The following is a 27,856-nucleotide window of genomic DNA, read 5'->3' as shown; positions in this document are numbered from 1 at the left end:
TGACATAAAATCTGAGACAAATAAAAAGGTTTGAAAAAAATCTGGAGATAAATAATATATGCTACATGTGCAGACTTAGGCAACAGCAACTCTATGAAAGAACGTACTCAAAAGGCTCAGTGACTGATTCTAATCATCACCTGCCCGTCTAGCCGGATCAGGCCATATTTCTCATCCACATCACATGTGTAAGATGGGAAGATGTGTCTAAAGCATTGTGTAGAATATTTTGCAAAAACTGTGAAGTTGAGTCTATGCCGAATATTAGACAACACTGCACAGTGGTTTTGCTTACTGTGTGTAGACTTTGTTAACTGTGTGAAAATTTAAAATTTAGTGTGTAAGCAATTAGCTGAAACTGTAATAGGCATGCCAAAAAAATCTCAGTACAACAGCTGGATGTATCCCGAAAATCCCACTGAAAACTGAAAGAACAATAAATCACTTTAAACTAATTGTGTGAACACAAGCTCACATTTGCAGAGGACTTCGTAAACACTTTGTGTTAGATTTGAATGAGTGTAGGTCTTTGACCGCTTGCACATTACACATATCATTTTGCAATAATAACATTGTAACTCATCAATCCAGTTAAAATTGCGGTCCAGGGAACAGAAAGCTAACAATAAAAATAACCTCAAAAGTGAGAAGAAAAAATAGACCAAAATGATGTGGAGAAAAAGTCAATAATACTAAGCTGTTTTTTCAATAATATATCACTTCTTAGTAGGCCTACAGTACATTGGTTTGGATATTGGGTTTATTTAGTCTTTTTTTAAATCAACAAAGTCCCCAGCATGCTTAGATTTTTCAGACTGTGGCCCCAGGAAAAAATAAGTCACAATATGAAAATGTGGTGAATATTTCATAAGCTTATGAACCAAGTCATTTAGATACACTATACAAGAATATCATGACAGTCAAAACAGTGAAGAGGTATTAAAATGGGGGTACGCGTACCCCTGGGGGTACTTGAAGGTATGCCAAGGGGTACGTGAGATTTTTATAAAAATATTCTTAAAATAGCAACAATTCAATCCTTTATATATATATATATATATTTATTGAATAGTACTTCAACAAAATATGAATGTAAATTCATAAACTGTGAAAAGAAATGCAACAATGCAATATTCAGTGTTGACATATAGATTTTTTTTTTTGGACATGTTCCAGAAATATTGATGTTAAAGATTTCTTTTTTTGTGAAGAAATGTTTAGAATTAAGTTCATGAATCCAGATGGGTCTCTATTACAATCCCCAAGGAGGGCACTTTAAGTTGATGATTACTTCTATGTGTAAAAATCTTTATTCATAATTGAATCACTTGTTTATTTTTCAACAAGTTTTTAGTTATTTGTATACCTTTTTTTCCAAATAGTTAAAAAAAGACCACTACAAATGAGCAATATTTTGCACTGTTATACAATTTAATAAACCAGAAACTGATGACATAGTGCTGTATTTTACTTCTTTTTCTCTTTTTTTCAACCAAAAATGCTTTGCTCTGATTCGGGGGTACTTGAATTAAAAAAATGTTCACAGGGGGTACATCACTGAAAAAAGGTTGAGAACCACTGTTCTAAAGGATAAATTGAAGGAAATTCACTGCCTTGAAACAAAGTCTGTTTTTATTGTAGTTTTATCTCATTTACAGAAAACACTAATCATCTTCCATTTTCTTTTAACTGTCTTTAATCTTAAATGCATTATGTTATGCATTGTTTACATTATGTACAGCATAGCATATGTGTGGATGTAGCTGCAGCCTGAGATTGGATAAGCATCAAAGGAATTTAGGTAAAAGATAGCATTTCTGTAGCAGGCATAAACATACCATAGCGTTTAGTGTTAGTTGCGTGCAAACATATGCCAAATTTACTGTTACTTGAATTCGATTAGTTCCTTGTTTAAAGTAACTGTGACTTATAAAGATAAGATACTGTATGCAGAAAATAATCAACCTTTGATTGATTGATTGAGAACATAACGTCAATATTGACGCAAACTTACGTACGTCCCATGTCATTCTTCTAAAACAGGGGTAGGGAACCTATGGCTTGCGAGCCAGACGTGGCTCTTTTGATGACTGCATCTGGCTCCCGGATAAATCTGAGCTGACACTGCTTAACACGATAAGTACTGAATAATTCCACTTGTAATCAAAGTGTTCAAAATAATTTTCCAAATATAAAACATTCTCATGCATTTTAATCCATCCATCCATTTTCTACCGCACCTGTTCAAGAAGTTGCGTTAATGGTAAGAAGTAATTTATTTATTATTGGTTAGTGTGTGGCTTTCCCTCCTGGGGGTTCTTCAGACCACCAAGCATCGACATGAGAGCCTGTTTCAGGGTTACAATATTGTTTTATTTTTCATTAAGTCTCTCAGTTGCTTTCCAGCAATTGTCTTTTTCTCTTTCGTTCTCGCTCGCGCTCTGGCTCTAGCTCCAACCTCGTCTCTCCTCCTGGCTGCTGCTCATAACAAGGCCCAGGTGGGCCGTCTACGCACCTGTCGCTGATTTCGAGGCTGGTCCTGGCACACCCCGCTTTGCTGCAGGCCCGAAGGCCACGCCCCCCCTCCACAGTTAGCTTCAGAATAACAATGTTATTACAAAGAATAAGATAACTATTATACTCTAGAAATTTGGTCTTACTTAAAAATGCACACCTTTAGTTGTGTTCAGTGCTAAAAAAATATGATATGGCTCTTACGGAAATACATTTTTAAATATTAGGCTTCTTGGCTCTCTCGGCCAAAAAGGTTCCCGACCCCTGTTCTAAAAGAAAGAATATATGAAAAAAAAAATCACATTTCTCTTGAAGTACAATCTGGAACATCTTCCCTTGCCACTAGTTTCAGTTTGATGGGATTCTTAGGCGATGTAAATTGGTCGTTTGACAGCGTCATCGGAATCTAAGAAAATATTTTCAAATAAGATAAATAAAAAAAATGTAAACATTGCAATTATCAAATGTTTGTAAATGTCTACTCACGTCCGTTTCCTTGCAGGTGACAAAGCTGTAGTGCTGCAGGATCTCCACCAAAGCCAACTTCATCATCAGGAGAGCAAATCGCATGCCAATACAGTTCCTTGGCCCTGCTCCAAATGGCAAGTATGCGTAAGGATCGATGTTGTCTTTGTTCTCTTTGCTGAACCTAAAAACAAAAAGCAAACAACAAATATACTGTCAGGCAAGTCACAAAAAATAAACTGACAATACCTTCCCTGACTTTCTATTCATGACAGTACCTTTCAGGTTTGAAAGAGTCAGGTTGCGGCCATAAAGAAGGGTCACGGTGAAGAGCGTAAACCGGCACCATGACCACAGTTTCCTTGGGAATGGTCATTCCGTCAACTTCCACTGAGGTCTTTGCTATCCTTTCCAGACGACTGGCGATAGGAAACAGCCTTGCGGACTCATTCATTACCATATCCAGGTACTCCATCTGCATCAGGTCTTCATACTTTGGTCTCGCCTAAATTGATGTAAAGTACAGTTGTAGGGCACTAAACTAGTTGCTTAAAAGGGAAAAAAACATTTTTGAAGTGACCTTGTCTGGAATTGTTTCATCAATCTCATCTTGTAGAACCTTTTGGATTTCAGGGTGTGTTGCTAGATTGTAGGCTAAGAAGCACAGTGAGCTGCTACTGGTTTCATAGCCAGCAAAGATAAAAATCATGGCCTGAGAGAGGATTTCATTATCAGTCAGACCTGAAACACACATGCATTGTGATCAAACAGTACATCATGGAAACAAGCTGTAGCTGAGCACTATTCAGCTTGCGGCTCGGGGCCAAATTCAGTTAACACACCAGCCCTCAAATTCATTCTACAAACCCTGTTTCCATATGAGTTGGGAAATTGTGCTAGAGGTTAATAAAAATGGAATAGAATGATTTGCGGATCCTTTTCAACCCATATTCAATTGAATGCACTACAAAGACAAAATATTTGATGTTCAAACTGATTAACGTAATTTTTTTTTGCAAATAATAATCAACTTAGAATTTCACGGCTGCAACACGTGCCAAAGTAGTTGAGAAAGGGCATGTTCACCACTGTGTTACATCACCTTTTCTTTTAACAACACTCAATAAACGTTTGAGAACTAAGGAAACTAATTGTTGAAGCTTTGAAAGTGGAATTCTTTCCCATTCTTGTTTTATGTAGAGCTTCAGTCGTTCAACAGTCCGGGGTGTCCGCTGTCATCTTTTACGCTTCATAATGCTCCACACATTTTTGATAGGAGACAGGTCTAGACTGCAAGCGGGCCAGGAAAGTACCCGCACTCTTCTTTCACGAAACCACTCTGTTGTAACACGTGCTGAATGTGGCTTGGCATTGTCTTGCTAAAATAAGCAGGGGCGTCCATGAAAAAGACGGCACTTAGATGGCACCATATGTTGTTCCAAAACCTGTATGTACCTTTCAGCATTAATGGTTACTTTAAAGATAGGCAATAATGCACCCCCATACCATCACAGATGCTGGCTTTTGAACTTTGCGTCGATAACAGTCTGGATGGTTCGCTTCCCCTTTGGTCCGGATGACACGATGTCAAATATTTCCAAAAACAATTTGAAATGTAGACTCGTCAGACCACAGAACACTTTTCCACTTTGCATCAGTCCATCTTAGATGATCTCGGGCCCAGAGAAACCGGTGGCGTTTCTGGATGTTGTCGATAAATGGCTTTTGCTTTGCATAGTACAGCTTTAACTTGCACCTACAGATGTAGCGACGAACTGTATTTAGTGATAGTAGTTTTCTGAAGTGTTCCTGAGCCCATGTGGTGATATCCTTTGGAGATTGAGGTCGGTTTTTGATACAGCGCCGTCTGAGGAATCGAAGATCACGGTCATTCGATGTTGGTTTCCGGCCATGTCGCTTATGTGGAGTGATTTCTCCAGATTCTCTGAACCTTTTGATGATATTATGGACCGTAGATGTTGAAATCCCTAAATTTCTTGAAATTGCACTTTGAGAAACGTTGTTCTTAAACTGTTTGATTATTTGCTCACGCAGTTGTGCACAAAGGGGTGTACCTCGCCCCATCCTTTCTTGTGAAAGACTGGGCATTTTTTGGGAGGCTGTTTTTATACCCAATCATGACACCTACCAGTTCCCATTAGCCTGCACACCTGTGGGATGTTCCAAATAAGTGTTTGACGAGAATTCCTCAACTTTATCAGTATTTATTGCCACCTTTCCCAACTTCTTTGGCACGTGTTGCTGACATCAAATTCTAAAGTTAAAGATTATTTGCACAAAAAAATTTTTTTTATCACTTTGAACATCAAATATGTTGTATTTGTAGCATATTCAATTGAGTATGGGTCGAAAATGATTTGCAAATCATTGTATTCCGTTTATACTTACGACTAACACAATTTCCAAACTCATATGGAATCGGAGTTTGTAAAACATCATACAGATTTTTAAAAAATTGACCAGTGTAAACACAGTGGCAGATCCTTGCATTGACATTTTACCCTCCTAAAGATCCCTACTGATCGCTGTCAGTAGGGAACCGCCATCCGTGGGAGAACAGTCGTAACATGTCAATTAATGTCAATAAATGTCAACTCAGAGCACAAATTTTACTGCAAAATTATACATCGGTCCTTCATGCCCCATCACCGGAAAGGACGTAATAGCAAATGTCCGCGGCGGGCAGCGTTACTCTACTGGTTTTGTAAGCCAGCTGTACTTGGTTAAATTCTCAATAGAAATAGTTGAAAGGTTTGCTAATTTGATGGTGCTAAATCAGGGTCAAAAGTGTTGTACCTGAAAAGAATGACTTTGAAACCTAAAGTATTTTTGACAAAAAAAAAAGTTAACACCGTTTTTTCAACTTAAATACAGTTTGAATTCACAGTTAAAATTATTTTGAATGAATTATTTATTTTAATTTTTAACTGTTATATATTTTGATATTTGAGCTTGTGTTTTTTTCCCAATTTTTTTTTAAGTGTTAAAAAAAATAATTCAGATTCAAACCCCTTTTTTTTTAAAATCCAAATATTTTCAGATTCAGACATTTTTGTATGAGGAGTGCATGAGAAGGACATGGCCTCTTGACAGACCAATCAGCAAAAGGATTGATCGATTGATTGATTGAGACTTGCATTAATAGATTGCACAGTACAGTACATATTCCGTACAATTGACCACTAAATGGTAACACTCGAATAACTTTTTCAACTTGTTTAAGTCGGGTCCACGTTAATCAATTCATGGTAATGGATAAGGAGCGTCCCTAAACATGTTGCCTTCAGGTAACTTAGGAATTCATTTCAAGCCAAAACTTTATATATGCTACTGTCTGTGAAAGAAATGACAATAGCATTTTCAGATTGGATGGCCAGGTCTAAGAAGAGTTGTGGTCATTCCAAACTTCTTCTATTTCAGGATTATGGAGGCCACTGTGCTTTAAGGTACCTTGATCCAGAATTTTTTTTTTTTTAACCTTGTCCAGATCAGTGCCTTGCCACAATTCTGTCTTTGAGCTACTTGTTAATTTCCTTCGACCGCATGATTCTCATTTGCTCTAACATGCAGTTAACCCTAACGTCATAGATATAGACAGGTGTGTGACTTCCCTAATCAGTTTAATTAAACACAGCTGAACTCCAGTTCAGGAGCAGAACTATCTCAAGGAGGATCAGAACAAATGGACAGCATGTGAGTAAATCTAAGTATCACAGCAAAGGGTCTGAATACTTATGACCATGTGACATTTCAGTTTTTAAATAAATTTGAAACAATTTCTACATTTCTGTTTTATTCTGTCAGGGTGGGGTGCTGAGTGTACGATCACGAAAATGTTTTATTTATTTTTGCAAATGACTGCAATGAAACAAATATTGAAAAAGGGGTCTAAATACTTTCTGTACACATACATACACACATGTATATATATTGGGGCTGCAAATCTTTGGGTGTCCCACGATTCGATTCAATATCGATTCCTGGGGTCGCGATTCGATTATAAATCGATTTTTTCGATTTAACGCGATTCTCGATTCAAAAACGATATTTTTCCGATTCAAAATGATTCTGTATTCATTCAATAAATAGGATTTCAGGAGGATCTACCCCAGTCTGCTGACATATCTAGCAGAGTAGTAGATTTTTTTAAAAAAGCTTTTAGAATTGTAAAGGACAATGTTTTAAAAAATTGTTTGCAATAATGTAAATTAGTTTTAACTATTAAAAGAACCAAAAATATGACTTATTTTATCTTTGTGAAAACATTGGACACAGTGTGTTGTCAAGCTTATGAGATGCGATGCAAGTGTAAGCCACTGTGACTCATGTTCTCTGTTTATTGCAGTTCTGAGTGTTGCTGGGTCAGGTTTGGTTTTGGAATTGGATTGCATTGTTATGGTATTGCTGTGTATTGTTTTGTTGGATTGATAAAAAAAATTAAAAAATAAACATTTTTTTTTTATAAAAATCTAAATCGATTTCTTTAAAAATGAGAATCCATTCTGAACGTGAGAATCGCGATTCAAATTCGAATCGATTTTTTTACACACCCCTAATATATATATATATATATATATATATATATATATATATGTATATATATATATATATATATGGCCCTGCGATGAGGTGGCGACTTGTCCAGGGTGTACCCCGCCTTCCGCCCGATTGTAGCTGAGATAGGCGCCAGCCCCCCCCGCGACCCCGAAAGGGAATAAGCGGTGGAAAATGGATGGATGGATATATATTTATATATATATATATATATATATATATATATATATATACATATACATATATATATATATATATATATATATATATATATATATATATATATATATATATATATATATATATATATATATATATATATATAAACATTTCCATCTCAACCGAGGAAACATTGGCAGCTTTGCACAGAGTCGGTGTGGGTCTCCTCTCTGCTCTGACGGGAATGGAATGGACTTCATTGTAATTGCACTTAAAAGTACAATGCAATGTGTTTTCAGTAGAAGCTGTCTAAAAGCACTTTCATGTTTCCAAACTTTCAAATTAAGTAGCTAGATTTGTCGTTAGTCACGTTGGAAAAAGAAAGTCACTAAGAGGAGTTGGAAAGTTTTTGGATTTAGTGAGAAAGTCGCCAAATTGACAACACTGCTCTGAAGCGTGTGTGAAAAATAAAAGACGCAAAGACCTGCCTTACCTTGCTTCTGATTGGTTTACATTGCGTGGTGCCTTCCGTTGTTGGCTGGATGTAGACACAAGAATTTACTGATTGGTCTGTGATTGGTTCTTTTGGTAAGTCAATCAGAAGTTTTCTAATGACAGCAGGCCGCGAGGAAACAAGGTTATCATGAAAACATGTATATATAGTAATGAATGGGAAACTAAAAGCACGATAAATGTCAAGTGCGGCATGAGAAAGGGTTACATTGTTTGACTCTCATGCTCAAAAGTGTGAGGCTTGGCAGCTTTGAGTTATGTCTTTAGCACAATCAGCAGTGTAGTAGTTGTTGTGATTACCTCGCAGAGTTGTGGCTAAGTTGGCACCCCGCGGGCCAAATTACTTATAAAACTGGTGAAGTCTCGTGGGCCAAACTGAAGGTTTGAACACACCTGCTCTATACCTATTAACCTATGCTTTTTATAACTCAGTCTATTTATATCACATTATATAAAAATTCTAATGTTGTGGTACTTATTGGGCTAAATTTGGTACCTTGGGTACTAAATTTCGTGCCATCTCATGATAAAATTCCTTAAATATACAATTTGTAGAGGAATATGCAGCACAATCCTTTGGCATTTTCTTTCTGCTGCTCAAATACGAGGAGAAGTGTTGCGATCCGTGACTTGGATCTTCACGTTTGTTTTTTCTATCTTTGTTTCATTCTCAGTCTGACCCGTTTATTTCCTGTTTTGTCCATCACTATGGTTACTCATTAGTTCACCTGCTACACTCGTCCCGCACACCTGCTTCAGTTAATCACCCTCCTTTATAAGCCAGCCTTTTCTGTTCGGATCCTAATTTGCCCACGCGCAACAGTGACGACTCTCATCCTTCGTATGTATTTTCTCGCTAGCTCTTACGCTAAGCCACTTTATATTCCAGCTTTCATGCTGAATGTTTTTGTTTACTCTTTTGTGTCCTCGTGCCAAGTTTTAGTTTTCCTTGTGTTTATCCTAGCTTTCACGCTAGCGTCTTTTGTTTGCCTTTTCTCTTTACACCATTGTTTTTGTTCCTAGCCTTTATTTATTTAATAAATACCTTTATATCTTACCTTTGCTGTGTTCTGCTTCCACGCATCCTCGGGAAAACAACACCGGCATTACCATGCCGAAGAAGAGTCTTCACAAGAAGACCAGTTCAAGATGGTATGGCGGCCAAATTTCCTGTGCCCTAATCAGATACTGTATGATATCTATGGTCTGCAGAGCTGGACGCCATCACTGCAATCTGCGAGTGGATGACTGGGTGTGTGCGGAGCGACACTAACGGTTCTACCCGGAAGTGGGAATTTCAAGCTTGGCTGTTGAAATGCATAATCTGGCATAATTAGTTGCTGCAGTCCTAAATGCTTTTTAGAACAGCCTTCATGTCTCACTAGCATAATTTCTGTGACTGACAATTGCATGGTGTAGCCTAAATAAAGTTTTCGCTTGAACTGAATTAGGGCCTAATTCCCTGAAGGCAACGTGATCGGGGACGCTCCTTATACTTCTGCTGATCGGTCTGTCATAAAGTCACGCCCCTCGCACGCACTTCACGTAAAAAAGGGTCAAAAATCGGAATTTGGAAAACGATAAAAATTTCAAATTTTAATTTGAAAAAAAGGAAATTGAATCTGAAAAAAATGTTTTACTATTAAAAAATAAGCACCTCAAAAAACAAGTTTATCCATCAAAATACATGACAGTAAAAAAATGAAAAAGAAATAATTCCCCCAAAATGTAAGTGTGATTAAACTGAGAAAAAATGTTTCACTTCTTTTTATTTGAAATACACTGATGTATTTTTAAAATTCAACATCAAAACTTTAAGTTGTGGTTTCAATGTTATTTTTCCCAAGTACAACACTTTTTACCCCGAATTAGCTCCATTTAATTTATGTTTTAATTAGGTTACATTTGGTTTGTGTTTTTGCATTAAAACTCATAATTAGGTCCACAACGTGCATCTAATTAGGAATTCAAGTTTGGGCCATGGGTGGCTCTGACCGACGTCCACTACAATCTACAATAGACACTTTTATTTTGCATGACATAGCTATTTTTTCCTGAAATGTGTAACTGATAAAATAAATAGACCAAAAAAAACGTTCACTTCGGACAATGCTGGTTCTCAAAATAAGAATAATAGTAAAGAGACATTTCTGAGTTGCAAGACCCATGGTCAAGATTGCAAAGAACTATAAATAGTTGTGTGTATAGGTGTGAGCATACAGGAAACCCACTTTAGCAGGATATGGAACAGTCTCTATTTGAATTAATAAAATAAGTCTTCTGGGTCTTTTCTACCTTTGAGGTTGCTTGCATCTCCTTCGCTGGAGTCTGACATTTGAGAATCTACCATCAACTGCATGAAATCAACTCTGTTCTACACGGAAAGAGAAGCATTTAGGTTTTAGGTAAGTGCTCCCAATCCTACAAATTCTCACATGTGCAGCCAACAATTTAAAATCCTTACCTTGTGTTCATTTTTGTTCCGGTCAGATTTGATCATTTTTAGGAAGCTATAGAAGAAAGTCAACACATCAGCTGGGAAGAGTGTGAAATCCATCTTTTCAATCAGTGGCCGCAGAAATGGAAAAATAACTGAAATCGTAGGGAAAAGATTTACTCTTACTTAAAGGGGCACAGCAAAAACAGAGACATTACTAAGTGACAGTGTGTGACCTACCGACAAGCACAAGCAAGGGATTGAAGATGTTAAAATTGACCATTCTCTTAATGTTTGAGACGAATGGGTCAGAGGGATTGTTAATGGAGTCAATGTCCACACTGAATGCAGTACTGGTCACAACATCCATACTGTACGGCCCAAAAACTCTGCAAATATTCAGTTTGAATTAGTCATACAGTACATAGTTGGTTGATAGCACCATTGCTTAAGCAAGTGTTAATAAAAGACAAATGTCTTTTTTGTGCTTCCTGCAAATATGTTTTATACTATTCCACAATTATTTTAGAGCGCCTGAGAGACTGTGTGGGTGTCAGGGGGACTGCATTAGAGTGGTTCAGATCCTACCTGTCTTAGAGGTCCTTCTCTGTCAGGCTGGGGGATGCCACCTCTTCTTCTGCTCTGCTTTACTCTGGTGTCCCCCAGGGATCTATTCTAGGCCCCATCCTGAGATTTTTAAGAGGCATGGAGTGTCTTATCACTTTTATGCAGACGATTGCCAAATTGATATGCCGATTTCAAAAGGCCACGGCCCCCTGACACCCCTTCTCAACTGTCTATGCGACGTCAAGGCTTGGTTAGCCGAGAATTTTTTGATAATGAATGAGAGAAACACTGAAATTTTAGTTTTTGGTCCAGCTCTCACTGACTTGGGACCATTGCAAAATTATGTGCGCCCCAAGGTCACCAGCCTTGGCGTCACTATAGATAGTGGTTTTAAATTTGACGAACAAGTCAATGGCGTTTTAAAAATCATGTTTTTATCATCTTCGCCTTTTAGCAAAGGTAAAACCGTTTTTATCTTTTCACCTTTGTGAACAAGTCGTGCATGCTTTTATTTCAAGTCGCCTGGACTACTGCAATGCACTTCATGCTGGCATTAGCCAAAAAGCTCTCTCCCGATTGCAGTTAGTCAGGAACGCGGCAGCACGACTTTTAACAGGGGCTAGGAAATGCGAGCATATAACCCCAATTCTTGAGTCTGCACTGACTCCCTGTTCATTTTACAATTGATTTTAAAACATTGCTGGTGGTTTTTAAATCTTTACATGGACTGGCACCTCTGTATATCTCGGACCTCATCCAAATTTACACTCCTGCTCGAGCTCTGAGGTCTGAGAGCCAGCTCCAGTTCGTGGTGCCCAAGACCAGACTTAAAACCAGAGGAGACAGGGCCTTCTCTGTGGTCGGCCCTAAGCTCTGGAACACTCTGCCCCTCCATGTTCAAACTGCTTCCACAGTTTAGTGTTTTAAGTTTTGTCTTAAGACCCACTTTTATTCTTTGGCTTTTAACACTATGTGAGTTGTGTGGTCCTCTGTTGTCCTCTGTGTTTTTGTACTTTTTGATTTCTATTTTACTGTTTTAATTGATTTTACCCTTTCAAATCATTTTTAATATTTATTTTTAGGTTATTTTTATATTGGTTTTATTTTCATTCAGTCTTTGGTGAAGCTAAGGATATTTGAATATTGTTTTTAATATTGTTGTGCAGCACTCATTTATCTTGTTTAAATATGCTATACAAATAAAGTGGATGGGATTGGATTATTTGAAAGTATGTGCACTTCCCTTTTAAATTAAGCCCTATTTTAAGGAAACATAGATTTGAGGGATGATCAGAATGACTGAGTTGCGCTGTATTAATGTAAAATGTGCTAGCTGGACATATTCACTGCCAACACTAAAAGAGCTATTCCGCTGTTTTTGTTGACTACTGTTTGGTGTTCTCTGATTGATTAAAATTAATTTTTTCATTGTGGGCCACATTGCAGGTACAGAAGTCCTCAGAGGGCTGCTCTGTTCTAATATGCAGTCCCTCCAAGATTTTGCGATCGCTCCAATCCACGCAAATTCAGCCAATCTCAATCAACTAAGTCAATGGAAGCCAGTGTGACTGATCGTTTTCCTGTCAAACTCATCGCTACTCGACTTATCTGGCATTCGTTTTTTTTGCCTTGGCTGCTGTCACTGTTTCAGCGTGGAAACAGCGAGCTTGCTAGAATTATAGGCAGAGTTTCTGGTCATCAAACTCCAAAAGTTACTTTTTACCACTGTGTTTTTTTGCATTGTGTTAGGCAGGTCAAATTTACTTTGACGGATAAATATGTTTGTTTTTACTGTTAAGTTTAGCAGGGAAGATTTATATTTTAGACAGAAATATTTATAAACAATTTGTTTCCCATGTATTCGTATTACTCCAAAACATGTGCAACTAATTAGATTATACTTGTAGTAAAACAGATATAAAAATGTTTTAGTAGATTGTCAGTCAAGTTATATAATCCCCAAAGGTAAATTCTGAAACATCGTCAACAAACCCGAAGAGTCCTTTTCCCTTCATTTAACCTTTGTAGATAGTATACAACTCTTTTTACACAAAAGAAAAATGCCCAAATAAATTAGGTCGACTCGCCCCGCAAGGGTTTCCTTCTTTTTCTCAAGGAGTTGGCAACTCTAACAACACAGAATAATGACAAACAATGAAAAAATATCTGATGGAAAGAAAAGTATTACAGTTTCGAATTTTAACTATCCTAAAACCGTGATTGACTACCTTACTGTTACGGCTCAAGCACCTGCTCAAGCACACACGTCTAAAAACATAGTGGTTCTGCTTACTTCCTAGAAAAGAAGCCAGCACGGTAATTGCTAGCTGGCATAAATCCCAGCATTAATACAAGACACATTTTGTGTGGCTGTAGTTTTTGAGCCAATTTAACAATAAGATGATAGAAATAATGATAATCGTGATCATTTTGGTCACAATACCGGTGGCATGACATTTTGATATCATTACATCCGTATTATACAAATTCCCCTTCATTTAACAACAAACTTATTGAAAACTTGCTTTGGAATCAGAATTCAAAGTGACGAGCAGATATATTAGTTCAGCTAGTGTAGAATTTACTTTGAAAAAGGTTTCAATGACAAAAAACAGAACAAAAATGGCTTGTTGTTTCAAATAATATCGAGTCAAGAACTGCATTTGCATGCATTACATTTTTTTTCTGTGAAAATTTAAATACATTTATTGATAAATGCCTTATTGACGCACATTCCCAGGCTTTTAAAGGTCACATAAAATAATGTGGCGAGCTAGATGTGGGCCACCGTGCCTTGGGTTTGACACCTATGGATTTGATGATTGAAAATGCAAATATATTTTCAGAAACATTAAGGAGCCTTATTAGTGAGTGGCCACAAAGCTTTGAACTTTGTCTTTATCCTGGTCAAATGGTAAATGGGTTGTACTTGTATAGCGCTTTTCTACCCCTTTTTAAGGAGCCCAAAGCGCTTTGACAGTATTTCTACATTCGCCCGTTCACACACACATTCACACACTGATGGCGGGAGCTGCCATGCAAGGCGCTCACCAGGACCCATCAGGAGCAAGGGTGAAGTGTCTTGCCCAAGGACACAACGGACGTGACTAGGATGGTAGAAGGTGGGGATTGAACCAGCAACCCTCAGATTGCTGGCACAGCCACTCTACCAACTTCGCCACGCCGTCCCCCAACACTACAGTGGGATGGCATTTCACTTCTTAACAAATAGTTATATACTGGTCATTTGAAAAATAGCACTTCAAAGCTCTTTTTCACACGTGTCCACTTGGGTTGAGGTCAGGACTATTGGCAGGTAAAAACTGCTCTGCGGGGGTGATTGCTAAAATGTCATCTTGATATTACTCATGACGCCTCGTTTTAATTGTTTTTATATAAATGTTATTCCATTGGTGGAGCAATCTGCAAAAGTATGTTCTATGTCTCCACACTACATCCAGATTCTTGACTCATTAACTGTTGAGGTTCCATGATAAGTGTTGGGGCCAATCAGGCACCTGCAATTACATGTTGGAATCTCAAAACAGTAAATAGCAACAGCCGAAAAAGCTGTTTGGCTTCGGAAGTCAATATTAGGTACATTAACTTTTGTTCTATGTCATTATGCATGCATTGCACAAAAGTAGTTACTCACTCTTTGACTTCAATGACCTCATCGCCTTCTGCTTTCTTCCGAAGACATCCGAACAGATTGCTTGAGTGATGCAACATTATTCCATACATCTATTGAAAAGTAAATAATAAACCCTTAAATATGTACGTAAGGAGAAAAAAACAGCAACAAAAAAAAATACATAAGGAAATCAGTGAGCTTGTTGACCTCTTTCAGTCGGCCACTTGTGAATGACGGAGAGAGGACACTGCGGATCCTCTTCCATTGGTCATCTTCTACGATTGAAACAGCATCCTTTAGAGGTCCATTTAGGCCCACATCCTAAAAACAAACAGCAAAAGAACAGCTTCTTTCAAATGTGGTCTTTTATTGTATGTAAAAAAAATCTTAACTTGTTTTTTTTTTACCCGTCTGTTGGTGAAGACAGAATAACACTCCTTAACCAAGATGGTTTTAATCATACTTGTGTCCACTGTAGCCATGATGGGTTGTCTGCCATCAAAAAGACTTACAGAACCCATTACAGTGAGTCAGTATCAATTGTGTATCAATGTTGAACACACATAAAATGTATACTCTTACCCCCAGACTTTTCCATACTTTTGAAAACATTCCATATCAAAATTGTGAATGCCCTAAATAGAATAAAAACATAATAAATTAAACCCTTACTCTGATAATTTTACTGTACGTGAGCTCACCTTTCTGTACTCCAGAAATGTCCCAATATACGGCAACGGTTTGGGACCTTTGATCCCGATTTTCTTGAAAAAGCCATAGGGTGCATTTCCATAGCTGATGAATATTAACAACACTGTTAGACACATCAGTTGAAATGAACTATCACTTGAAGACATTTAAAACATTCTGCTCATGAAAAATGGGAGCGAAAACAAATGTTGTGTTTATACTTATGTTCAGTGTATAATAAAGCCAGTCTAAACGCACCGCTGCCACTTTCTATTGTTGCTTCTGCAATCGCGCTGTAGCTGAAAGTTATTATTTTGAAATGCCCGACAGTACAGAAGGAAAGACAGTCGAATATATTCTTTCTTAACAAGCGGTAACAAACTCACGGAGTCAAAACATACATAAAGGCAAGAACTGCTGTTCGCCACAACTCGCGTTTGGGAACACTACACAAGGACACCCAAACTCTCGCGTGACTTCTTTAACGCTGCCACACACGTCAGAAAAAACAGCACCTTCTCTTAGAAATGCAAGCAGACAAAAGGTGGAAACAAAAATAAGAGCGCCAAACAGTAAAAAAATGTTAAAACGGAAACCTAAGAAAATTAAATACGATTCCAGGACAGTCATGAAGGATCACAAACATTACTATCATAACAACAAAGCAGAGGTGTCTATATTTTCTCCAGGAAATACGCCAAAGGAGTGTACATATGTACTGTATAATGAGTATCATTATAAATAAATAAATGGGTTGTACTTATATAGCGCTTTTCTACCTTCAAGGTACTCAAAGCGCTTTGACACTACATCCACATTTACCCATTCACACACACATTCACACACTGATGGAGGGAGCTGCCATGCAAGGCGCCAACCAGCACCCATCAGGAGCAAGGGTGAAGTGTCTTGCTCAGGACACAACGGACGTGACAAGGTTGGTACTAGGTGGGAATTGAACCAGGGACGCTCGGGTTGAGCACGGCCACTCTCCCCACTGCGCCACGCCATCCCTAATCATTGTTGATTATGTTTGTGCATATTGAATATGCTTGTTAAATTAAACCTCTGCTTTGTTTTTTAATGAATTCTTAGGCCAACCACGCTACTGCATTTTAATATTGGTCATTATGTTATTACATAGAGCAGTGTTTTTCAACCTTTTCTGAGCCAAGGCATATTTTTTTCATTGAAAAAATCCAGAGGCACACCGCGAGCAAAAAAAATTAAAAATGAAACTCAGCAGCCTATATTGACGATAGAAAGCCAACAATTATTGGATATGAATTCAAACCATAACCCCCCATGCATCACTATAACTCTGGTTTCAAAGTAGGTGTGCTGTCAAGACCTGTCAAATCACGCTGTGACTTATTTTGAGTTTTTTACCGTTTTCCTATGTGTAGTGTTTTAGTTCTTGCCTTGCGCTCCTATTTTGGTGTTGATTGTCATGTCATACAATACAATAGAAGGCGGGGTTGGGCGGGTGTGTATATTGTAGCCCAGAATAGTTAGGGCTGCATTGGATTCTGGGTATTTGTTCTGTTGTGTTTATGTTGTGTTACGGTGCAGATGTTCTCCCAAAATGTGTTTGTAATTCTTGTTTGGTGTGGGTTCACAGTGTGGCGCATATTTGTAACCGTGATAAAGTTGTTTATGAGGCCACCCTCAGTGTGACCTGTATGGTTGTTGATCAAGTATGCCTTGCAGTCGCTTATTGCGTCTACAGAAGCCAAATACAACATGAGGCTGGGCGGGCACACTGTTAAAGACAGTGACTCCACGGTGCCCCCTTAATGTTATTGTTTGGGTACATTTCGGGAGGATGATTACCCCCGGAGGGGCACTGAAAAATGGAATTCTCACGGAAATATCGAGGGTATGCAAGTATGACCCTGTAAAGCGCCATACATATAAAACTCGCGGGCCGCACCAACATTAAATTTTCACATCAAGCTGCAGGCCGCATAATAACGTCTCGCGGGCCGCAATTGGCCCACGGGCCGCGTGTTTGAGACCCCTGCTCTAGACAGTACAGACACTCAACAACGGCAAATTATTTGCGGATTATAAATACTGGTTTGCTTTAAATATTTTTTAAGTTATGTTAATTAGGTGAAATGACATAATCTCCCACGGCACACCAAACAATGTCTCACGGTACACTAGTGTGCCACTGCACTGTGGTTGAAAAACACTGACTTAAGAGAACCAAGTGCTTTCTGAGGTGGTACTTGGTGAACAAAGTTTGAGAACCACTGAGTGATAAAGTAGGAACATAAAATAACTTGATTTCATTCAAGCTAGTTTCCACAATCAGGAGCAGATACCCTATACAAGACCTGGGCAAATTAAGGCCCGGGGCCACATGCGGCCCGTTAAGCTTTTCAATCTGGCCCACCGGACATTCCCAAATATGTTTTTTAGATGTTTAAGATGGAAAGTGTAGCTGCCATTATGATGTGCAGTGATGTTTTCTTATGACCGTATGTCTTGAATTACACTAAGTCTTTCAATGCTTGGAATCTGCATCATATACTAGTTACTATGGTCATCTAATTAGTTACTATAGTCATCTAATCATTCACTATGGTCGTCGATACACATTGAGAATTTCCAGAGTCTGAAATGTGGGTGTCAAGGAGATTTTTACAACAAAGTTTTATTTTTACCCTTCGCGTTCATATTTCACTATTTCACTTCTATTTGCATTTTTGTTGTTTCAATTTGATTGTTAAATATGTGGATGGAGAGGGGCTGTGACTTTCACATGTTGTCAATATTCATTGTTTTATCCTTCATAGTTAATATTGTAACATTCTTTATTTTCATGTCTCATTCAGTAAAAACAAAAAACAAAAATTCAATTAGGTGTTTTTAAGTTGGTCTGTCATAACGTTTTTCGAATTCAATCAGACATTTTTGTGAGGATTTTGTATTAGTGTTCCAGCCCCCAGACACATTTTTTTTCTCTAAATTTGGCCCCCGTGTCAAAATAATTGCCCAGGCCTGCCCAATACGGTCGACTATTTTTACGATTCATTTTTGCACGTGTTGAAGTGAGCAAATGAAAGGAATCAAGTGCAGTGGTTCCCAAATGGGGGTACCCGTACCCCTGGGGGTACTTGTAGGTATGCCAAGGGGTACGTGAGATTTTTTTTAAATATTCTAAAAATAGCAATAATTCAAAAATCCTTTATAAATATATTTATTAAATAAAACTTCAATAAAATATGAATGTAAGTTCATAAACTGTGAAAAGAAATGCAACAATGCAATATTCAGTGTTGACAGCTAGATTTTTTTGTGGACATGTTCCATAAATATTAATGTTAAAGATTTCTTTTTTGTGAAGAAATGTTTAGAAATTAAGTTCATGAATCCAGATGGATTCATGTTTTTAGTTATTTGTATATCTTTTTTTCCAAATAGTTCAAGAAAGACTACTACAAATGAGCAATATTTTGCACCGCTATACATTTTAATAAATAAGAAACTGATGACATAGTGCTGTATTTTACTTATTAATCTTTTTTTTCAACCAAAAATGCTTTGCTCTGATTAGGGGGTACTTGAATTAAAAAAAATGTTCACAGAGATTACATCACTGAAAAAAGTTTGAGAACCACTGATCCAGTGCACACAACGTTTAGATTTCAGTTTGTTCTCTACATGCATTTCTGGTTTGACCAGGTCCCGTCACCTCCCACAAGCAATATGAATGAAGTCAACATATTTTCTTATTGTGTGAATGCTCCATAGCATCCACAGATATGGTTTTCTACACCGAAATTAATATATTTATTTGTCCACTTCAACTTTTTCTTCTCCTCCAGGTTTTGCCGAACTCTACTTTCCACGTTTTTCATCAGATTCAAAACGTTTTAACTTGAACCTGTTCCGCCTATTCAGTAATTGCAGGCTTTGCCTTGACAAATACCAAAAATACCCATATTTGCCGGAATTCCCGGTTTTCCAGGACATTTTTTCCCCATTTAAAATGAATTGACCATTTTTCAAACTTCTACCATTTCCACATGTTTCAACCTATTCATACCATTCTCCCTTCAACATATTCCACCTTCCTCAAAATCAAAACGCCCCTTTTTCCAAGTTAAACGTTTTTTTTCCAGGATTTTTTAGAATTCCTGGTTTTCCAAAGCCTTATTTCCACACTTTTTTTCTGGCTTCACTCCTCCCACACTTCAACCGTTCCACTGTAAAAAAAAAAAAAAAAATGAATAAATAAATAAATACAAATCCTCTTAATTAGGACACAAAACTAAGTTGTTTTTTAAATGGAAAAAAATTCTGGTTTTCCCGAAATTCCATGAATTCTGTAACACCATTTCTCAATTCAACGTTGCTGTGGTTCACACTGAATTGATTTAGCAATATATTTGAATATACCAATAAATAACTAAAGGCAGCCAGTAAGCGATGCGGAAATGTGATGAGAAACGCACAAATGCAAAACTAATTTTCTTGAATTGGACTCATGACGACTTTTGTCGGAAATGTTGTTTTAATCATTGTCGTCATTAAAATGAGCCTTTTGTAGCAACTTCAGACTTCATTTGTGCCCGTATAACATATTCGGTCTCGTGAAAATATCCATTAACCTTCGAAAAACATGTTAAAAGTTATATAATGCTGTAATGAAAACAACGCGAACGAATGTTGACGTCGAACTTGGGAGTTTATGTAACGTTGACTTACAGCACCAGCAGAGCAACAACAATGGCGATTAAAGTCCATGTCTCCGCTGAAAAATACGGGAAAAAAGCCATCTCGTTCTCAGAAAGGTCCGCCACAGTCTGGCTGAGAACATCTGATGCACGGCAGTTTTGTTCTTGAGGGAAAAAAACAGGTTGTTACGTAACAAGTTATCATGACCATCAGTCCAGTTCAGCCCAGTGGGTGTGGATCAATAAACTTATGTAGCCACTTGTAGTTGAATACAACGCAATCTCTACTGAATAAAAAAAAAGAGCAGAAATGTTGTTTGGTGCGGATAAAGTAATCATAGACTCAAACTGTTATTGAGTTTGCACTCACTTTTTATCCCAAAAGTCCCCAAAAATATTTTTTTTAAATTTAGGTGACACCCAATACATAACTTAGAGCAGGGGTCACCAACGCGGTGCCCGTAAGGACCAGATGAGTCGCCCCTGGCCTGTTCTAAAAATAACTCAAATAGCAGCACTTACCTGTGAGCTGCCTCTATTTTTTAAAGGCCTACTGAAATGAGATTTTCCTATTTAAACGGGGATAGCAGGTCCATTCTATGTGTCATACTTGATCATTTTGCGATATTGCCATATTTTTGCTGAAAGGATTTAGTAGAGAACATCCACGATAAAGTTCGCAACTTTTGGTCGTTAACAGAAAAGCCCTGCCTCTACCGGAAGTCGCAGAAGATGACGTCACATGTTGATGGCTCCTCAAATATTAACATTGATTTTAATGGGAGCTTCCAACAAAAACAGCTATTCGGACCGAGAAAACGACAATTTCCCCATTAATTTGAGCGAGGATGAAAGATTTGTGTTTGAGGATATCGATAGCGACTGCAATCGCGTTGCATTGAGACGGATTCATATGTTTTTAGAGACATTTACTAGGATAATTCTGGGAAATCCCTTATCTTTCTATTGTGTTGCTAATGTTTTAGTGAGTTTAACAGTACCTGATAGTCAGAGGTGTACGTCCACGGCCGGGTGTTGACGCGCAGTGTCTCGGGGAAGTCGACGGCAGCTGTAGGGAGGCGCAAGCTCAGTTGATATCCGGTAAGTGGCGACTTTTTAACCACAATTTTCTCACCGAAACCTGCTGGTTGACATGTAGTCGGGATCCATGTCCGCTCTGATCCATAGTAAAGTTTCAACTCTGTGAATTTTAAACAAGGAACCACTGTGTGTTTGTGTGGCTAAAGGCTAAACCTTCCCAACTCCATCGTTCTACTTTGACTTCTCCAATATTAATTGAACAAATTGCAAAAGATTCAGCAACACCGACATCCAAAATATTGTGTAATTATGCCGTTAAAGCAGACGACTTTTAGCTGTGTGTGTGCGGCAGCGCTCATATTCAGAACAGCCTGTGACGTCACGCGTACACGTCATCATTACGCAACATTTTCGAGTAAAAACTCCCGGGAAATTTAAAATTGCAATTCAGTAAACTAAAAAGGCCGTATTGGCATGTGTTGCAATGTTAATATTTCATCTTTGATATATAAACTATCAGACTGTGTGATGGGTAGTAGTGGGTTTCAGAAGGCCTTTAAATGTTATTTATTTACTAGCAAGCTGGTCTCACTTTGCTCGACATTTTTAATTCTAAGAGAGACAAAACTCAAATACAATTTGAAAATCCAAGAAAATATTTTAAAGACTTGGTCTTCACTTTTATCAATAAATTCATTTTTTTTTTTTACTTTGCTTCTTATAACTTTCAGAAAGACCATTTTAGAGAAAAAATACAACCTTAAAAAATATTTTAGGATTTCTAAACACATATACTTTTTTACCTTTTAAATTTCTTCCTCTTCTTTCCTGACGATTTATATCAATGTTCAAGTACATTTATTTTTTTTATTGTAAAGAATAATAAATACATTTTAATTTAATTCTTAATTTTAGCTTCTGTTTTTTTGACGAAAAATATTGTGAATTATATTTATTCAAACTTATTATGATTAAAATAAAATAAAAATATTCCGGCAAATCTAGAAAATCTGTAGAATCAAATTTAAATATTATTTAAAAGTCTTTTTAATTTCTTTTAAATTTTTTGTTCTGGAAAATCTAGAAGAAATGATGATTTGTCTTTGTTAGAAATATAGCTTGGTCCAATTTGTTATATATTCTAACAAAGTGCAGATTGGATTTTAACCTATTTAAAACATGTCATCAAAAATATATATTTGTTGTAAGAAATCATGAAGATGATCAATGTTTCCACAAAGATAAATATCATTAATTTTTAATAACAACAGAGTTAAAGGTAAATTGAGCAAATTGGCTATTTCTGGCAATTTATTTAAGTGTGTATCAAACTGGTAGCCCTTCGCATTAATCAGTACCCAAGAAGTAGCTCTTGGTTTCAAAATGGTTGGTTACCCCCTGACTTAGAACAATTTTCAAAAGAAAATATCAATCAATCAAAGTTTATTTATTTAGCGCTTTTCATGCACAGGCGGAGTTGCAACAGAAAGTGCTTATACAACACCAGTAAAAAGTAAAGCAAACACAAAGGAGAGTGGGGCCAGCAACTTGAAGGTTCCAGCTTCCAGCTTCCTCCATCCTGGTCATATTCGTTGTGTCCTTGAACAAGACACTTCACCCTTGCTCCTGATGGACCTTGGTTAGGGCCATGAATGTGGAATAGTGTCAAGGGCCTTGAGTACCTTGAAAGTAGAAAAATGTTATACAAGCATAACCAATTTGCTAGGATAGTGGGGAAAAATCGATTCAAATATGAATCGCGATTCTCACGTTGTGCGATTCAGAATCGATTCTCATTTTTAAATAAATCCATTTAAAAAAAATGTTTTTTGTAATTTTTGGATTTTTTTTGTGATTTTTTTTTAATCAATCCAGCAAACCAATACACAGCAATACCATAACAATGCAATCCAATTCCAAAACCAAACCTGACCCAGCAACACTCGGAACTGCAATAAACAGAGCAATTGAGAGGAGACAAAAACACGACACAGAACAAACCAAAAGTAGTGAAACAAAAATAAATATTATCAACAACAGTATCAATATTAGTTATAATTTCAGCATAGCAGTGATTAAAAATCCCTCATTAACATTATCATTAGACATTTATAAAAATTAAAAAGAAAAACAATAGTGTCACAGTGGCTTACACTTGCATCGCATCTCATAAGCTTGACAACACACTGTGTCCAATGTTTTCACAAAGATAAAATAAGTCATATTTTTGGCTCGTTTAATAGTTAAAACACATTTACATTATTGCAATCAGTTGATAAAACATTATCCTTTACAATTGTAAAAGCTTTTAAAAATATATATACTACTCTGCTAGCATGTCAACAGACTGGGGTAGATCCTGCTGAAATCCTATGTATTGAATGAATACAGAATCGTTTTGAATTGGAAAAATATTGTTTTTGAATCGAGAATCGCGTTGAGCCCTACCATTTACTATTGGGACGGCGTGGCGAAGTTGGGAGAGTGGCCCTGCCAGCAATCTTAGGGTTACTGGTTCAATCCCCACCTTCTACCATCGTAGTCACGTCCGTTGTGTCCTTGGGCAAGACACTTCACCCTTGCTCCTGATGGGGCCTGGTTAGCGCCTTGCATGGCAGCTCCCGCCATCAGTGTGTGTGAATGTGTGTGTAAATGAGTGAATGTGGAAATACTGTCAAAGCGCTTTGGGCTCCTTAAAAAGGGGTATAGCGCAATACAAGTACAACCATTTACCTTATGCACACACACGTGTATTGTGAAGTGAATTATATTTACATAGCGCTTTTCTCTATTGACTCAAAGCGCTTCACATTGTGAAACACAATATCTAAGTTATATTTTTAAACCAGTGTGTGTGGCACTGGGAGCTGGTGGGTAAAGTGTCTTGCCCAAGGACACAACGGTAGAAACTAGGAAGGCAGAAGCGGGGATTGAACCTGAAACCCTCAAGTTGCTGGCACAGCCACTCTGCCAACTGAGCTATACCGCTATATAGCTGTTGACAAGAACAATGAAGAATGAGGAAAAATGCCCCACTTGCGGCATCCCCATAGAACAGGGGTCTTCAACACGCAGCTCTTTCATGTCTACGCTATGGCGCCCTTTGGCTTTGAAACCAAATGTCAACAAATAATGGTTACTTGATCTATCTTATCTAATTTTATTTAGTTAGTTCATTTGAGGGCAGCATGGTGGTAGAGGGGTTAGTGCGTCTGCCTCACAATACGAAGGTCCTGAGTAGTCCTGGGTTCAATCAAAGGCTCGGGATCTTTCTGTGTGGAGTTTGCATGTTCTCCCCCTGACTGCGTGGGTTCCCTCCGGGTACTCCGGCTTCCTCCCACTTCCAAAGACATGCACCTGGGGATAGGTTGATTGGCAACACTAAATTGGCCCTAGTGTGTGAATGTGAGTGTGAATGTTGTCCGTCTATCTGTGTTGGCCCTGCGATGAGGTGGCGACTTGTCCAGGGTGTACGCCGCCTTCTACCCGATTGTAACTGAGATAGGCACCAGCGCCCCCCGCGACCCCAAAGGGAATAAGCGGTAGAAAATGGATGGATGGATGGTTCATTTGAATTTAACAGTTGTTATTTTGGAGAGTTCTGGGATCTTGTCATAGGAAAATAAAACACATTTGAATATATTGTCGATGGAAATGCACATCACAGCGCTTGTGCTACATCTCTTGCTGCCATGCAATGGAATTGTTTTTAGCGGTCAACCCTTAGCAATGGACGGATAAAAAAAGAGAAACATTTTATTTACTTACATTTTTATTAATTTGCTGTTTTTATTGATGACTAGGTAGTTGTTTTAAATTTTTTGTCAAATGAATATGCTGTAGTCGTATGCCTTCAGAATATTGGAATGAGTTGATTTTTATTTTTGTATTCATTAATAAGGAAAGGAACAGTGTATTTTGTTTCTAAAGTTCAAAATAATTTTCATGATTTGCTTCGTTATACCCAGAAATAAATCAAATAAGTGTTTGATTTCATAAGTCCTATAGCACACGTGAAAGGAAACTAAAAGTGGTGTTATCGTCATTTTAGGAATTTAACAGAGTTTGTGGCTCTAGGTAAGTTTTATTTGGGGGGAAATGAGCTCCAATGGCTCTTTGTATGCTGAAGGTTGCCAACCCCAAGTGTATTTCTGGCCCTAAGAACGTTGTTGCAGATGCGCTTAGCCGTAAACCTTGTGTTCAACCGAGTTTGTTAGGTCGCCTGACCACTGTTCTTTATGGAGCGTTACTGGAAGAGTGGGATGGTTAGACTCCTGGCTGTGTGCAGGATGCATTTTGCCGGTCCTGTGAACCTCTAAGTGGCAGATGGATGAATAATCATCAAAAAAGAGTATTTACAATTATTGTCCAGGGTCTACGCCGCCTTCCGCCCGAATGCAGCTGAGATAGGTTCCAGCACCCCCAACAACCCTGAAAGGGACAAGCGGTAGAAAATGGATGGATAGATGGACAATTTTGGACAGTTTACACTGATCTTATATATATATATATATATATATATATATATATATATATATATATATATATATATATATATATATATAGAATGGTAACAGCAGGATATTTCTGTGTAAAATAGGATTAACCAACTGATGATTGTGTGACAATATTCACAGATCTTATTCTATTTTTTCTGATATTAAAGATGACACTGTGAGTGTGTCTGTGTGTCTCGTGTTTATTGACAATATTTTAGCTGTAAAAAGTGACACGCGTTCGGCTGTATGTGTGCTGGGTTCCTTTTTTTAAGGAATACTATAAACACGTTTTGGTTGTTCAGCTTTAGTGAAAGAAATTCCTAAAATGCTGTAGAAAAAGGTAAATGCTAAACATGATACAAACGATCACAATATGACTGATAAAATGCTAAAAATATTATGAAAGACCACCTAAAAAAAACAGAATTGAATTGCACCCTGCCTTCCGCTCGAATGCAGCTGAGATAGGCTCCAGCGACCCCCCGCGACCCCAAACGGGACAAACGGTAGACAATGAATGAATGAATTTTATTGCCTTTTCGCTGAATAAAAGAATGTACTGTATATGAAAACTAATAATGTGAGATTTTGAATATTAACTATGAACAATAAAACACTGAATAATAAGAACATGAATGCCACTAATCTTCACTTACCAGGCAAACGTCTCAAAATTGATCTTTTACAATAAAGTAAAAGGCAACAAATATGCTAAAACACGGCGGAACATGAACAAAAAAACCCACCAACAAATCCCTACAATAATAATCCATATAATATCACTTTTCTGCAAAACATCTTTGTTGTGGAAATTTGATTCTGTGTCCCTCCCTGACACTCACGTCTCAGGTTGTTTGTAACCCTGTTTAATTGTTGTTGTTATGTTGTAATTTGTTTCCAAGCTCAAGTCTTTGAACATCGGAGGGCAAAAATCCAAATGATTTAAATGGATGCCATTTGCAGTTTTTTCTTTGTGTTGAGTTATTTTGCATTGTTGACAGCATTACTGTTGATTAAATACTAGCAAATATAATTTATTTCCATATATGGTCAAAAAAAGATTATGTAGTGGTTCCCGTAGCTGCCTATCGTAAAGATGCGGGGGTATAGTTCCATATTCCATTAGGTCTTGTGGGTGATCTTTGAGGGTATACAAAGTAATAAATCACCTGATTGCCTGTGATTGTTTTTGCCCCAATGGTTTACAGCTACCCTAAAATATACAGCATAAGTCATATCATAATAGCTGCTGATCTTTGATTGTACACATCAAAGTGATTTTGACGTTGCCTCACCATGAATCATCTTGTATTTATTGCCTTGACTACGTTGAAGGTTCAAAGGCAAAACCTTTTTACAACAGTCATATCAGGATCATGGCTAAATAAGGTAACCGCAACGTTGGAGGGCCACAGTGCAGCATGTTGTTAAACTCACCAACAGGTACACTGAAGATATCCACAAAATTTTAACTCCGGTGCATTAAATTGTAATTGGTCTAATGAATAGACATCATATAATTAGAATAGTATATAATTAGGTATTACTGTAAATTATTACTTTTAAAGTACCTCACATATAAAGAAAAGGACACACAATAATGTCGTCTTTTGGGGAAAAACACAACGCAAAGGACTACTACATCCCTACAATGGTGCCGTGACCCCGGATTGTAGCGATGTCGTACTCCTTTGCATTGTGTTTTACCCATACTTGCCAACCTTGAGACCTCCGATTTCGGGAGGTGGGGGGTGGGGGCGTGGTCGGGGTGGGGTGGAGGCGTGGTTGGGGGGGGGCATGGTTAAGAGGGGAGGAGTATAAATCACTAACTCAAGTATTTCATATATATATATATATATATATATATATATATATATATGTATATATATATATATATATATATATATATATATATATGTGTGTATGAAATACTTGACTTTCAGTGAATTCTAGCTATATATATTTATTTTATTATATATATAAATAAAATAAATAGTTGAATTTCCAACGGCATCCATCAAATACACAGTAATAAAAACAGTTGTTCTACTAACTGTACTGTGCTTGCTGGTTA

General features: G+C 37.5%; 1 protein-coding gene across 1 annotated transcript; it reads right to left on the bottom strand.

Moving 5' to 3' along the window:
• Positions 1-1,614: 1,614 nt before the first annotated feature.
• Positions 1,615-20,432, bottom strand: LOC133555028 (cytochrome P450 3A27-like). Its single transcript, XM_061904443.1, has 13 exons — positions 20,274-20,432; positions 15,566-15,659; positions 15,447-15,499; positions 15,272-15,371; positions 15,072-15,185; positions 14,886-14,974; positions 10,904-11,052; positions 10,691-10,818; positions 10,522-10,600; positions 3,560-3,720; positions 3,258-3,484; positions 3,001-3,163; positions 1,615-2,920 (listed from the first exon to the last, which is right to left on the bottom strand). Exons 1-13 carry the CDS (start codon positions 20,342-20,344, stop codon positions 2,813-2,815), a joined length of 1,536 nt encoding a protein of 511 aa, XP_061760427.1. The 5' UTR covers positions 20,345-20,432; the 3' UTR covers positions 1,615-2,812.
• Positions 20,433-27,856: the final 7,424 nt, after the last annotated feature.

Source organism: Nerophis ophidion, linkage group LG06 (assembly GCF_033978795.1).
Source record: "Nerophis ophidion isolate RoL-2023_Sa linkage group LG06, RoL_Noph_v1.0, whole genome shotgun sequence".
Lineage (NCBI taxonomy): Eukaryota > Metazoa > Chordata > Actinopteri > Syngnathiformes > Syngnathidae > Nerophis > Nerophis ophidion.
Note: the sequence above shows the minus strand (reverse complement) of the source record. Positions and strands in the feature narration are given on the sequence as shown.